This window comes from Saimiri boliviensis, chromosome 7, assembly GCF_048565385.1.
Source record: "Saimiri boliviensis isolate mSaiBol1 chromosome 7, mSaiBol1.pri, whole genome shotgun sequence".
Taxonomy (NCBI): domain Eukaryota; kingdom Metazoa; phylum Chordata; class Mammalia; order Primates; family Cebidae; genus Saimiri; species Saimiri boliviensis.
Genome location: NC_133455.1, coordinates 19743664 through 19758650, shown reverse-complemented (window position 1 = coordinate 19758650; position 14987 = coordinate 19743664). Strand labels below are relative to the sequence as shown.

General features: G+C 52.6%; 1 protein-coding gene across 2 annotated transcripts in view; it reads left to right on the top strand.

Annotated features, from left to right (window-relative positions):
- PLBD2 (phospholipase B domain containing 2) overlaps positions 1 to 13484 on the top strand; it is a 33440-nt gene extending 19956 nt beyond the window's left edge. The window contains exons 6-12 of one of the 2 annotated variants that reach the window (XM_003932338.4): positions 2546 to 2643; positions 6594 to 6754; positions 7339 to 7434; positions 7682 to 7753; positions 9221 to 9373; positions 10022 to 10184; positions 10720 to 13484. In XM_003932338.4, coding sequence (XP_003932387.2) covers positions 2546 to 2643; positions 6594 to 6754; positions 7339 to 7434; positions 7682 to 7753; positions 9221 to 9373; positions 10022 to 10184; positions 10720 to 10887 — 911 coding nt within the window. In that variant the 3' untranslated portion in view covers positions 10888 to 13484. The remainder of the gene's footprint in view (positions 1 to 2545; positions 2644 to 6593; positions 6755 to 7338; positions 7435 to 7681; positions 7754 to 9220; positions 9374 to 10021; positions 10185 to 10719) is intronic. The other variant, XM_074402192.1, reaches the window with a different exon arrangement.
- Positions 13485 to 14987: the final 1503 nt, after the last annotated feature.

Sequence of the window (14987 nt, the reverse complement as noted above, 5' to 3'; positions counted from 1 at the left end):
TTGACAGGCTGCCTTGTAGAGTTGCCAGTACTGCCTTGTTTGGTCCGCTACACGTTTTGTTTTTCCAAATTATTTATTTATTTTGAGACAGGGTCTCACTGTGTTGCCCAGGCTGGTCTCAAACTTCTGGCCTCAGGTGATACCCCTGCCTCAGCCTCCCAAAGTGCTGGGATTTCAGGTGTGAGCCACTGCACCGGGTCCCACTTTGCCTTTTTTTTCTTTTCTTTCTTTCTTCCTTTTTTTTTTTTTTGTGACACCAAGTCTCACTCCATTGCCCAGGTTGGAGTGCAGTAACACGATCTCAGTTTACTGCAGCCTCTGCCTCCCAGGTTCAAGCGCTTCTCCTTCCTCAGCCTCCTGAGTAGCTGGGACTATAGATGCACACCCCCATGCCTGGCTAATTTTGTATTTTTAGTAGAGATGGGATTTCACTGTGTTGGTGAGGCTGGTCTCAAACTCCTGAACCTGGCCTTCCAATGTGCTGTGATTACAGGCGTGAGCCGCCACATCCGGCCTACTGATACCTTTCTTTTAAAATGCAAAAACTTACTATAGAAGAGATAATTCAGGCTGGACGCAGTGGCTCATGCCTGTAATTCCAGCACTTTGGGAGGGCAAGGCCTATGGATCACTTGAGGTCAGGAGTTCAAGACCAGGCTGGCCAACATGGTAAAATCCTGTCTCTACTAAAAATACAAAAATTAGTCAAGTGTGGTGGTGGATTCCTGTAATCACAGCTACCTGGGAGGCTGAGGCAAGAGAATCACTTGAACCCGGGAAGTAGAGGTTGCAGTGAGCCGAGATCAGAGAGCTACACCCAGAACTCTGCAGCACTGGAGGGAAGAAAGCTGGGTAGAATCCCTCCTCAGCTGTTCTGTTTGGCCTCTGCTAAGTTACGTAGCCTTTCTGAGACTCAGATTTCCTCATCTGCAAAGTGGAGATGATAATTCACTGCCCCTACAGCGGGCAGTTGTAAGGGGTCAGTTTACAAGCTCACAGGGGTAATAAGCTTCCAACATACACGTGAGGTCACAGTAGGCCTGCCGTAGACTGGACGTAAAACCAGAGTAGCACTTCTCAAGGCGTGGGCTTCAGGTACGAGGTGTTCTAGAGCAGGGGTGAGGGTACCTGCAGGGGGCGCACCTGTAATCCCAGCCACTTGGGAGGCTGAGGCAGGAGAATCGTTTAAACCCGGGAGGTGGAGGTTGCAGTGACCCAAGATTGCCCCAATGCACTGCAGCCTGGGCAACAAGAGCGAAACTGTCTCAAAAAAAAAAAAAAAAAGAAAGGGACCAGTAAACAAAAACAAAATATCTGTTTGTCTAGCTCTTTGAGTATATGTATGTATACGTATTTACTACACACACACACACACACACACACACACACACACACAGAGTTGTACCTTGGTGTTGTGGGTGGGGGTTGGCTCCAGGAGCCCCTGTGGAAGCTCCGGTCTCATATGTAACATGGCGACTGTTTACATATAACCTGTAGTATCCTCCCATATACTATAATCATCTCTAGATTGCTTATAATACCTAATACAATGTAAATGCCATATTCATAGTTGTTATACTAGATTTAAAAAATTTGTTTTATCTTTTACTGTTTTGTTTTTTGGGTTTTTTTTTTTTTTTGGAGATGGAGTCTCACTCTGTGGCCAGGCTGGAGTGCAGTGGCGCGATCTCAGCACACTGCAATCTCCGCCTCCCGGGTTCAAACGATTCTCCCTTCTTAGTCTCCCGAGTAGCTGGGATTACAGACGCGCTCCACCGCACCCAGCTAAGTTTTGTATTTTCAGTAGAGATGGGTTTTCACCATGTTGGCCAGGATGGTCTCGATCTCCTGGCCTCATGATCTGCCCGCCTCAGTCTCCCAAAGTGCTGGGACTACAGGCGTGAGCCACCGCGCCCGGCCTGACTGTTGTCTTTCTTTAATCACGTTTCTTTCCTGGTATTCTGGTTGTCAGTTAATTGAACCCAAGGATGTGGAGCCCACAGATAACGGAGGACCTACTATATGTTTTGCGGCTACCCTTTATTTATTTATTTTTTTTTGAGACGGAGTTTTCGCTCTTGTTACCCAGGCTGGAGTGCAATGGCGCGATCTCGGCTCACCGCAACCTCCGCCTCCTGGGTTCAGGCAATTCTCCTGCCTCAGCCTCCTGAGTAGCTGGGATTACAGGCACACACCACCATGCCCAGCTAATTTTTTGTATTTTTAGTAGAGACGGGGTTTCACCATGTTGACCAGGATGGTCTCGATCTCTTGACCTTGTGATCCACCCGCCTCGGCCTCCCAAAGTGCTGGGATTACAGGCTTGAGCCACCGTGCCCGGCCTAGCCTTTATTTTTACTCGCACACATTCGCACTTTTCTATGTCCCATGACCTCATTTGCTAAATGACAGAAAGGACAGAGTGGGGGCTTCCTCTGAGGCCTGCCTGCACCCCACCTTGAGATCTGAGTCTTGTCAGGTGGGGTGCAGGGGCCTCCGCATGGGCCTGTCTGACCAGCATCCCCGGCTCGCTCTGCCTGTACAGGGGGCTACCCGCTGGTTCCCGGCAGCAAACTGGTCTTCTCCTCCTACCCTGGCACCATCTTCTCCTGCGATGACTTCTACATCCTGGGCAGTGGGCTGGTGAGTCCCCTTCTTGTGTCTCCTCCATTCCAGATGTTTGTCACACAGCAGCTCTGAGCTGGCAGAATTGATTCCTGCAGCAAGTGGGGACCAGGCTGCAGCCCGGTGCTAGGTGCCCTGTAGGAGCCAGGGGTGCAGAAGAGGACGAGGGGGACACATCCCCCCACCTGCCAATCAGAGCCCAGGCTCGCCCATCCCCTGCTCTGGGGACTTGGACCACCACAAGGGGGTATTTAAATGTAGACCCCCAGGCCCCGCACAGGGCCTCCAAAGCCTGCAGCTGGCCTGGGACTCTGCATGTAACACTGGTTGTCAGGAAAGGCCGGACTTGGGGATGTTTGGGACCATCCCTGACCTCAGTGACTGCGCTGATTTTTATGTATTCAGGATAACTCCCCCAACCCACCCCGCTTCTCTCTCCTCCTGCCTCCCTCTTGCTTTCCCCAGAGCCCCTCTGACCTGACCAGGTTTGCTGAATAGAGGCTGTTTACAGTGTGTTGTTTTTATCTTTTTTCCTGGCTGGGGTCCAGACTTGTTTAGAAATCTGTCCCTGGCATCCCTCGCTGAGTAAGTGAACTCTTTGATCTCCAGGGCAACGCTGCAGAGGAGAAAAAAACATCACTTTAAAAAACACCCTTAGCACAGAGAACGCCCAGCTCCCTGCGGGGACGGGAAGGGAGGGGACTCTTCTTGTCTGATCCTTTGCTTTTTTCTGAGTTTGGAACGAGGCAGGAGAGAGCCAGGCAGTGGGTGAGGGAACCCGTATGCTGTGGCCCATGTGCAGAAGGGGACGGAGGCAGCTGGGGAGGGACAAGTGAAATGGTTCCACCTGGTTACCAGGAAAGGATCTGGGTAGGAACCTTCCCTTCCTTCAGGGTTCCTAACTGTTTTTGTGCCACAGATTCCTTAGGCAGTCCAAGAGGCTGGTGACCTTCTTCTCAGAATAGTGTTTTTATTATTATTATCATTTTGTTTTTCATAGTGACAGGGTCTCACTCTGTCACCCAGGCTGGATGCAGTGGTGTGATCATGGCTCAATGCCGCCTCCAACCTTCTGGGTTCAAGCGATTCTCTCATCTCACCCACCTGAGCAGCTGGGATTACAGGCCCATGCCACACTCAGCTAATTTTTTAATTGTTTTGTAGAGATGAGGTCTCACTATATTTCTCAGGCTAGTCCTGAACTCCTTGGCTCAAGGGATCCTCCTGCCTCGACTTCCTAAAGTGCCGGGATTGTAGGCCTGAGCCACTGTGCCTGGCAGAGTAGTGTTTTTAGATGGATAAACCAAAATGTATAGGATTATGCAGGAAACCAGTTATAGTGAAATACAGCTATCAAAATATAAGTAAACTTTTAAGTAACATACTGAATAATAAGATCCAGTAGCAGGTATGGTAAATATTTTAAGTTAGAAGAAGCAAGGTGCATGAATGATACTTTAAGATATATACAGCCTTGTAATCTGATGGAAAAACATCTGTGATTTCTAACAGTGACAGTCTTAGTGACTGCTAATACCACTGTGGTGTGTCACATTAACAGTGGAAGAAAATACCAAATTTCAGGATTTTTTTTTTTTTTTTTTTCAGAGATAGAGTCTCACGCTCTTGGGCAGGCTTGAGAACAGTAGCATGATCACAGCTCTTTGCAGCCTCTATCTCCCCAGCCTCATGTAATCCTCCCATCTCAGCCTCCCAAGTGCTAGGTTTATAGTTGCCTGCCACCATGCCTGGCTCATTTTTTAATTTTTTTGTAGAGACAGGGTTTTGCCATATTGCGCAGGCTGGTCTTGACCTCCTGGGCTCAAGCGATCTGCATCCCCTTGGTCTCCCAAAGTGCTGGGATTACAGGCAGGGACCACTGTGCTCAGCCTGGATGTCCTCTTTAAAGAGAAGAAAAGGGTTCGGTGGCTCACGCCTGTAATCCCAGCATGTTTGGAGGCCGAGGCGGGCAGATCACAAGGTCAGAAATTCAAGACCATCCGGGCCAACATGGTGAAACCCTGTCTCTAATAAAAATACAAAAAAAAAAAAAAAAAAAAAATTAGCTGGGCATGGTGGTGCGCATCTGTAATTCCAGCTACTTGGGAGGCTGAGGCAGGAGAATCACTTGAACCTGGGAGGAGGAGATTGCAGTGAGCAGAGATCACGCCACTGCACTCCAGCCTGGGTGACAAGGCAAGACTGTCTTAAAAGTAAATAAATACATAAATAAATAAATAGAAAAAAAGTCACATTTATGGATATGGCCATCTTTTAGCTTTTTTTTTTTTTTGAGACGGAGTTTTGCTCTTGTTACCCAGGCTGGAGTGCAATGACGCAATCTCGGCTCACCGCATTGCAACCTCCGCCTCCTGGTTCAGGCAATTCTCCTGCCTCAGCCTCCCGAGTAGCTGGGATTACAGGCACGCACCACCATGCCCAGCTAATTTTTTTTTTTTTTATTTTTAGTAGAGACAGGGTTTCACCATGTTGACCAGGATGGTCTTGATCTCTTGACCTCGTGATCCACCCGCTTCGGCCTCCCAGAGTGCTGGGATTACAGGCTTGAGCTACTGCGCCCAGACTTTTAGCTATTTTCAGCTTTTTTTTTTTTTTTTTTTTTTTTGAGGCAGAGTCTCGCTCTGTTGCCCAGGTTGGAGGGTGGTGGCACGATCTCAGTTCACTGCAACATCTGCCTCCTGGGTTCAAGTGATTCTCGTGTCTCAGCCTCTGAATAGCTGGGATTGCATGAGTTGTGTTTTGTTTTGTTTTTAACTCACAAGAACAAGGCTTTACTTTTCAAATATGCTGAAGACAGTCAAGCGTTCTAGGAGATGGAGAAGGGGAAGGAGGCAACTGGAGGCAGCAGTGGGCATCCTGCCTGCTCCAGGACTGGAGGGAGACCACGGGTCTCTCCTGTTGTAAGCCCTCCTAGGCCTCTGACCGCTGGGTCTGCCGGCCTGACAGCCTCAAGGCATGCAACCTTTCCTGCAGAACTGTGGGAAGGAGGGGAAATGGGAGGTTGCCCAGCTTGGTGAGGGAGCGGGTTCATGGGAGCAGCTCTTTTGGCTTCTCAGGGGCTGTTCCCCAGGGCAAAGCTAGATGCATGATACCAAATCCCACTCCGTGCTTGTCCAAGAAACCAGTAAGGAACATGTGCCTCAACTGGACATGAGTTTTTATTTTTATTTATTTTTTTTTTTTGAGATGAAATCTCCCTCTGTTACCAAGGTTGGAGTGCAGTGGCTTGATCTGGGCTCGCTGCAACCTCTGCCTCCCAGGTTCAAGTGATTCTCCTGCCTCAGCCTCCCCGGTACCTGGGATTACAGGTGTGTGCCACCATGCCCAGCTAATTTTTGTATTTTTAGTAGAGATGGGGTTTCATCATGTTGGCCAGAGATAGGGTCTCAGGCTGTCATGCAGGCTTGGGTACTCATGGACATGAAAATGGCAACAGTAGAGCTGGGGGCTGCCAGAGGCAGGAGATAAGGAGCCTGGAACCCCTGACCTCAGGTTATCCTCCACTTTGGCCTCCCAAAGTGCTGGGATTACAGACGTGAGCCACCACGCCCGGCAGATTAAGTATTTAACGCCTGTAATCTCAGCACTTTGGATGGCTGAGGTGGATGGATCACTTAAGGTCAGGAGCTCGAGACTGGCCTAGCCAACATGGTGAAACCCCGTCTTTACTAAAAATACAAAAATTAGTCAGGTGTGGTGGCGCGTGCCTGTAATCTCAGCTACTAGGAAGGCTGAGGCATGAGAATAGCTTGAACCTGGGAGGCGGAGGTTGCAGTGAGCCGAGATTACAGCACTGCACTCCAGCCTGGGCGACAGAGTGAGACTTTGTCTCAAAACAAAACAAAACAAAGTAAAACCGTTTAATTTATGAGCCGTGACTGATGAAGTACGGCCACTTGGTGGCAGCATGCCTAGGCTGTGCAGCGCCCCCCTTGACTTTCCCACAGGTAACACTGGAGACCACCATTGGCAACAAGAACCCAGCCCTGTGGAAGTACGTGCGGCCCAGGGGCTGTGTGCTGGAGTGGATACGCAACATCGTGGCCAACCGCCTGGCCTCGGATGGGGCCACCTGGGCAGACATCTTCAAGAGGTTCAACAGCGGCACGTGAGTGGGCTTCTGGCCCTGTGGCTTCCCCTGAACCAAAAGATAGATCAACCTCCGCTTTAACACTCAGACCCTGGGGGATCAGATGTGGCACTGGGTCACACACCCCACACCCACCTCTGTTTTATACACGGGGAAACTGAGGCTAGGGAAGGAAAGGATTTGCCTGTCCCCTGCAGGCTTCTCAGCCCAGGAAGGGGTGCCTTGGTGGCAGTACAGGAAGAGCACTTGGAACCTGAGGACTCTTGAGGGGACAGTGGGAAGGGCTGTTTGAGGGGGTGGACGTGGGTGGGTAGCAGGGCCTGTGAGCTGGAGGCACTGGAACTGGGCAGTGCCGGTCTTAACAGCATCCAGCAGAGGAGCTGACCTAGGGAGCCATAGAATATTCTGGAACAGTCAAGCAGCATGATGAGAGAAGAGTTTGTGGACACCTCGTCATGCTGCAGTGTCAGGGTGTCAGTTGAATGGCTGGACACCCCCAGGCCCACTTCCCTTGATTCCTAGCTGTGTGGGACACTTCAGGGTGGGGGACAGTGGGGAGGAGGCCCCAGCTCTGTTCAGTCCTCCCTCCCTGTGCCTGGCAGGTATAACAACCAGTGGATGATCGTGGACTACAAGGCATTCGTCCCAGGCGGGCCCAGCCCCGGGAGCCGGGTGCTCACCATCCTGGAGCAGATCCCGTGCGTACCCTGGGAGGGAGGAGGTAGGGCTCGGGGCAGAGAGGATTGCCAGGGTGAAGGCCTGGAGCTGTGCTGGCACCATGCAGGAAGGGAATACTCTCAGGAAGGTGTGGCTGGAGGGGACTGAAGTTCAAGACTTAATCCATCCCCCAGGCAATGGGGAGCCATCGGGGTTCCCCAAGCAGGGCAGTGCCCATGAGAGCCCCTTTTCTGATCACCTCCACCCCATCTCTCTTCTCGGTCTCAGCGGCATGGTGGTGGTGGCTGACAAGACCTCAGAACTCTACCAGAAGACCTACTGGGCCAGCTACAACATACCGTGCGTGCCTTCTCACCCCGCTCCCTGTCCCTCTCCGTGTCTGCCTCATCCCTTGCCCAGCTCCTTCCTAGGTGTTATTTTTAAACCCACGGAACGAAGAAGCCCAGCCTACCCCCTTTTCTGGCCAGGGGAACCCAGACAGCTTGGCAGTGTAGTTGCGTGGCTCAGGTCAGCAGCAATGTGGGCTCTGGTTCTGACGCCCAGAGCAGGGTGGTGTGGGGTGGCCAGGCTCAGGGCCTGACCCCTGCCAGGGTCTCCGGCTGGATCTGTCTTATGGGGCTGTGCAGCCATCACCTCCTGAGGCTCACTCTCTTTACCTGCGTTTTCTCATTTGAGTCTTGCAACGGCCGCATGTGGTCACTAGAGTGCCTGCTCCCATCTCACAGATGATGATACTGAGGCCCTGAGAAAGTTCCTCACTTTTCCAACCTTCCCTGTTGGCGAACAGTGAAGGCAGGATTTGTTTTTAGTTTTTTGTTTGAGACAGAGTCCCACCCTGTCATCCAGGCTGGAGTACAGTGGCACAATCTAGGCTCATTGCAGCCTCTGCTCCTGCGCTCAAGTGATTCTCCTGCCTCAGCTTCCTGAGTAGCTGGGATTACAGGCACCCGCTACCACCTTTGGCTAATTTTCTATTTTCAGTAGAGACAGGGTTTCACCATGTTGGCCAGGCTGGTCTCAAACTCCTGACCTCAAGTGATTTGCCTGCCTTGGCCTCCCAAAGTGCTGGGATTACAGGTGTGAGCCACCACACCCGGACTGAAGGCAGGATTTGAAGCCATGACTTTTGGGCCCCAGAATCCAAGCTTGGCCACCCCACCAAGCCACTCCCAGCAGAAATGAAAAACCTTATTGTTATCCTGTATGTTGGAGTTGTTTTTGTTTGTTTTTTTGAGATGGAGTTTTACTCTGTCGCCCTGGCTAGAGTGCAGTGGCACGATCTCAGCTCACTGCAACCTCCTCCTCCCAGGTTCAAGCAATTCTTGTGCCTCAGCCTCCCGAGTAGTTGGGATTACAGGCATGTACCACCATGCCCAGCTAATTTTTTTTTTTTTTTCTTTTTTTTTGAGACAGAGTCTCACTCTGCCGCTGAGGTTGGAGTGCAGTGGCGTGATCTCAGCTCACTGCAACCTCTGCCTTCTGGGTTCAAGTGATTCTCCTGCCTCAGCCTTCTGAGTAGCTGGTATTACAGGTGCGCACCACTGCTCCCACCTGATTTTTGTATGTTTAATGGAGACGGGGTTTCACCATGTTGGCCAGGCTGGTCTTGAACTTCTGACCACAGGTGATCTGCCTGCCTTGGCCTCTCAAAGTTCTGGGATACCAGGCCTGAGCCCCCATGCCCTGCCCAAATGTCATAGTTGTAAGGGATAATGTCCTGGTGTGACTTTCCCTCCCCTCCCTGGCCACAGCCTTGGCTGAGTGAGGCTAGTGGGGGTCATGGGTGACCATCCTTGTCCCTGGCAGGTCCTTCGAGACTGTGTTCAATGCCAGTGGGCTGCAGGCCCTAGTGGCCCAGTATGGGGACTGGTTTTCTTATGACGGAAGCCCCCGGGCCCAGATCTTCCGGCGGAACCAGTCACTGGTGCATGACATAGAATCCATGGTCCGGCTGATGAGGTGGGTGCCGGTTGGGCACTGGGCTGGGGAGAGGGAGGCCGTAGGCACACAGAACTTTCTGTGCGTTTCTTTGTACCAACTCATTCAAACGTTGCCACCAGCCCTGGAGGGCCAGCAGCGGGTGGTCAGATGCTGAACGCCGTGCAGCTGCTCGGGAGCCATGCTCCACTTGGGTCCTGTCACTGTCCGTAGCTAAGGGGAGGGTGCTGGACATCTGTTGAGTGACCTCTAGTGCTGGGCACTGTGCTTGGCACCAGGAACAACAGGCAGAAGACCTGTGCCCCACTGTCCTGTCTCCTGGGCGGTGCAGAAATCCATCAACTGCTTGCACTGATGTCAATATGTAAAGTTGGCACCAAGAGAGGCAGTCTAGGGACAAATGGGCACCTCAACTGGCCGGGGGTGGGGGGCATGGAGGCATTCCCTGAGAAGAGGTGCCTGAGCAGAGAGCTGAATAATGAAGGCTGAGTGACTTAGGTGAAAGGCATCGGGACCTCAGGCAGAGGAACTGGCAGAGGCAACCTGGGGTGGGAGGGACAGAGCAAGTTGAAGGCTGGCGGCTCTTACGGGGCTGCCCATGAGGGTTTTGGCTTCTGTCTTAGCCTCTCCTTCCTGGCATGACTGTTGTTCCCTCCTTTCTCCATCCAGGTACAATGACTTTCTCCATGACCCCCTGTCAGTGTGCAAAGCCTGCAACCCCCAGCCCAATGGGGAGAATGCTATCTCGGCCCGCTCTGACCTCAACCCAGCCAATGGCTCCTACCCTTTCCAGGCCCTGTGCCAGCGCTCCCATGGGGGCATTGATGTGAAGGTGCCGCCTCCTCCCTGGGGCCTGGAGGGTGGGGCCTGAGAGCTGTGGGTGGGGGTGTGGTGGGGGTAGTCACCATCACCCGCCTGGGGGAGGGGACAGGAATCAGAATCAGAATCAGGCTGTGGTTGGGGTCACAGTAAAGGTGACAGTATGGGCCGGGTGCAGTGGCTCATGCTTGTAATCCCAGCACTTTGGGAGGCCCAAGGAGGCAGATCACTTGAGGTCAGGAGTTTGAGACCAGCCTGGCCAACATGGTGAAACCCTACTAATAATAAAAAAATTAGCCAGGCGTGGTGGTGGGCACCTGTACTCAGGAGGCTGAGGTATGAGAATTTCTTGAACCGGAGAGGCGGAGGTTGCAGTGAACTGAGGTCATGCCACTGCAATCCAGCCTGGGTGACGAAGCAGAGTCTCAAAAAAAAAGAAGTGACAGTTCAGAATTGAGCTCTAGGGTCGAGGTCAGGGTGGGAAGCCGGGCCCCTGGACTGGGGCAGGCTAGGGCCCCTGCTCAGCTTCAGCTCTGCCCTGTCCCCAGGTGACCAGCATGTCACTGGCCAAGATCCTGAGCCTGCTGGCGGCCAGCGGTCCCACGTGGGACCAGGTGCCCCCGTTCCAGTGGAGCACCTCGCCCTTCAGCACCCTGCTACACATGGGCCAGCCGGACCTCTGGAAGTTCACGCCCGTTAAGGTCTCATGGGACTGAGGCTCTGTCCCTGCTCTGCTGCTTTTGTCCCTGCTGACCTTCAGCAGGGCCATCCCCAGCCCAAGGCCACCGGACCTCCAAACCCAGCACCGTCTGGGGGCTTTATTCCCTGATCTGGGGTCTGAGTTATCTCCTCCCAGGGTGGAGCACGCACCTGATGGGGCTCAGAAGTGACCCCTCTCTCTTCCGAGGTGCATGGGTGCTGCCATGTCGCCTCTGCCCGCTCCCTGCCCTCTCCTGCTCTCTGTTTCTCTCTGTCTCCTGCTGCTGCTCTCTTGATCTCATTCCCACCTCTGGAGGCCCTTCCTCCTGCTAATCCTTCCTGAGGGCTTTGGAAGGTCCTGGGGTCAGGCTCTAGGGCTCCCATGGGGTGGGAAGACACTGTTCCAGCCCCTGCCTCCCAGCCGCATTCCCACGGGTGGCCCTGGAATTGGTGAGTTTCAGCCCCAGGACCTGGGCGTTATCTCCGGCTGGCACTGTTCCTCCCAGCTCCGGCCGCTCTGCTCCCTCAGGAAGCAGTCCCCTCATCTCCCTTTCTGGGCAGCTTCCTTGAAGACAGAAACTTGAAAACAAACACAAACCAAAGTTTCTGGCCATCTGTGGCTGGGTCCTGAATGTCCTCCTCTCTCCAGGGCAGGCAGAGGGTCAGCCCCCACCCTTCTGCCTCAGGCCCCCACCCCACCCCAGGCCTGCCTCTCACCTCGGGGCTGTGTCCATAGCGCTCTGATGGAGGAAGCAGACCGCAGTCTGTGCCACCGTTAAACGAGAGCGGCTGTGGACTGTGCTGTGCTTCTTGGGGTGGCACGGAAGGCAGGGTCAGCGCTTTTTGCCTCTCAGGTTTGGTTTCTGTGCCATCCCCTATGTAGCCTCCTGTGCAGCCCTCTGTCTGTCCTTCTGTCCCTTCACTCATCTGCCAACATACTCACCCGTCATCCATCTCTGCAGCCTCCCACCCGCCCCTCCATCTTCCGTTCATCCAGCCACCTACCTATTCATTCGTCATCCTTCCACCCACCCATCCACCCATCCACCCACCCATCCAGCCAACCGTCCACCCATCCACCCATCCAGCCAACCGTCCACCCATCCACCCTCCCATCCACCCATCCACCCACCCATCCAGCCAACCATCCACCCATCCAGCCAACCATTCAGCCATCTCCATCTGTCCATTTTCTTTTTCTTTTCTTTTTTTGAGAGGGAGTTTTGCTCTTGTTGCCCAGGCTGCGGTGCAGTGGTGTGAGCATGGCTCACAGCAAGCTCTACCTCCTGGGTTCAAGCAATTCTCTTGCCTCAGCCTCCCAAGTAGCTGGTCTTACAGGCATGCGCCACCACGCCCAGCTAATTTCGTATTTTTAGTAGAGACGGGATTTCACCATGTGGATCAGAGTGGTCTCGAACTCCTGATCTCAGGTGATCTGCTGTCTTGGCCTCCCAAAGTGCTGGGATTACAGGTGTGAGCTACCATGTGTGGTCTCATCTGTCCATTTTCCATCCACTTATCTGCCCACCCATTCACTCATCGATCCACCTATGAGATCAGACACAGAAGGAGCCTTTTTTGTGTTGGTCTGTACACCACAGTATGGCTTAGGAAGTTCTGACCTATCCATTTATCACCCATCCACCTACCCATTCATCCACCCTCCCATCCAACTGCCTATCCATCCATCCACCCACCCACCCACCCATTCATCTACCCACTCACCTACTCACCCATCCACCTACCCATTTGTCACCCATCTACCCATCCATCCATCCAATCACCCGTCCAACAATCTATCCAACCATTCATTCATCTATCCAACCATTTCTGTCTGTTCATTTTCCCTCTGTCTACCTATCCACCCATTCACTCATCCATCCACCTACCTATCCATTTATCACCCATCTACCCATCCATCTACCCACTCATCCATCCATCCACCCATTTATCTGCCCGCCCACCCGTCCCTCCACCTATCTATTCATTTATCACCCATCCGTCCACACACGTATCTGTGCATTTCATATCCATTCCCCCGTTCATCCATATTTATCTATTTTCTATCCATCAGCCATCCATCCATTCATATCCAACCATTCATCCAGATGTTTATTGAGCACCTATGTTCTGGTCCTGTTTGGGAGCCGTGTTGACCATCAGGACCTTCCTGAGCCATACTGTGTTGTACAGACCAGTACAAAAAAGGCTCGCTCCCTGCCTGATCTCGTGCAGCCTGCCTTGGAGACAAGATTCTCCCAGTGTTATGTGCTTGGAGAGAGGAAAGCACACAGCCCTGGAGTCAGAGACCTGGCTTTGAATTCCATCTCCACTTCTTGCTAGCTAGCCATGGACTCACCCTCTCTGAGCCTCGATTACCTCATCTGTGAAATGGGGTAATGGTGTGAGCAGCATTTCCCTGGGGGATGTGACGCAGCCCATGCGGGGCCTTATGTACTCAGCACCTCTTCATCAGTAAACACTTAGTGAACCCCAGTACATGCCAGGCACTGTTATGAGGTCCCGGGGATACCTTATAACAAAAGGGACAGAAGCGTCCCTGCTCTTGTGAAGTTTACACTAGGGAGATAGTAAATACAGTAAATGAAATCTGTGGTGTGTCAGTGCTGGTAAATGCGCGGAGAGAATAAAGCAAGGTTGCGGTCTGGGGTTGGGTTCACTTTTTCTCATCCCTGTAGCTTCACAACCCCTGTTACCTGGGAATTGACTTGTGGTTTTATCTTATTTTTCCTTTTTGTAGAGACAGAGTCTCACTGTGCCACCCAGGCTGGTCTTAAACTCCTGGGCTCAAGTGATCCTCCTACCTCGGCCTCCCAAAGTGCTGAGATTACAGTCATGAGCTACTGTGCCCAACCAACTTGCGGTTTTAAAAACTAACTTTCGGTCAGGTGCAGTGGCTCAAGTCTGTAATCCCAGCGTTTTGAGAGGCCGAGACAGGTGGATCACGAGGTAAAGGAGTTCAAGACCAGCCTGGTCAACATGGTGAAACCCCGTCTCTACTAAAAATACAAAAATTAGCTGAGTATGGTGGCGCATGCCTGTAATCCCAGCTACTCAGGAGGCTGAGGCAGGAGAATTGCTTGAACTAGGACCCAGGAGGCGGAGGTTGCAGTGAGCCGAGATCGTGCCACTGCCCTCCAGCCTGGGCTACAGAGAGAAACTCCATCTCAAAAAAAAAAAAAGAAAAAAATCCCAGTTCCCAAGAGTGTTTTCATACCCTGAGTCTCTTCCTTCTCACGACAGCCTTGTTGGGAGAGGCTGGGATTATCACCTGTGTTTTACAGATAAGGAAGCAGGCTTGGTGCAGGAAGGTCATGTACCCAAAGTCTGAAGACTTGGGCCCATCAGAGCCAGGATTGGGGCCCAGCCTGCCTTTCCCGTCTTCTTGTGATGGTGCAGGCCTTGGTGAAACGGGCCACACCTACTGTGATGCAGCCACTGACTCTTCACAGCCACTCCTGAGGCTGGGGCCTTTGGAAGACCCGTTTTACAGATGAGCAAGTGTTGGCCCGGGTGGTGGTGGAACTCACCCAGGATCATTTTTGTATTCCCTAGAATGATTCCAGGGGTGGGGGTGGTCATGAAGCCAGGCTGACTCTGCACAGAGCATAGTGGGTAGTCATGCAGATGGTCCACCACTGGGACTTCAGCTGACCTGGTCAAGGTGGGACTGACCTTTCCAGAGGCAGCTGCAAAGGCAGTACCACGTCACTCTGAGCACTGGGAGTTTCCCACAATCCTTGGCTTCAAGATGACAGCTGTAGGCATCTCTATGGCTCCTGGCTCCCCACAGCCCAAGGCTCTGGCAAGCTGGTCAGCTCCTGTCCACAGTGCCACGGTGCCTCCTCTAGCAGGCAGAGGTGTCTGCCTCACCCCTTTTGGGGGCTTCATGCCAGGCTCAGGCTGGACAGCAGAAGCTAGAGGCAGTCCTATTCCAGGCAGGCTTTGCACTCAGATCCCAGTCATTTTTTGTTTTAATTTTAGATGGAATCTCACTTTTTTTTTTTTTTTTTTTTTTGCCCAGGTTGGACTGCAGTAGGGCAATCTCAGCTCACTGCAACTCCGCCTCCTGGGTTCAAGAGATTCTCCTGTCTCA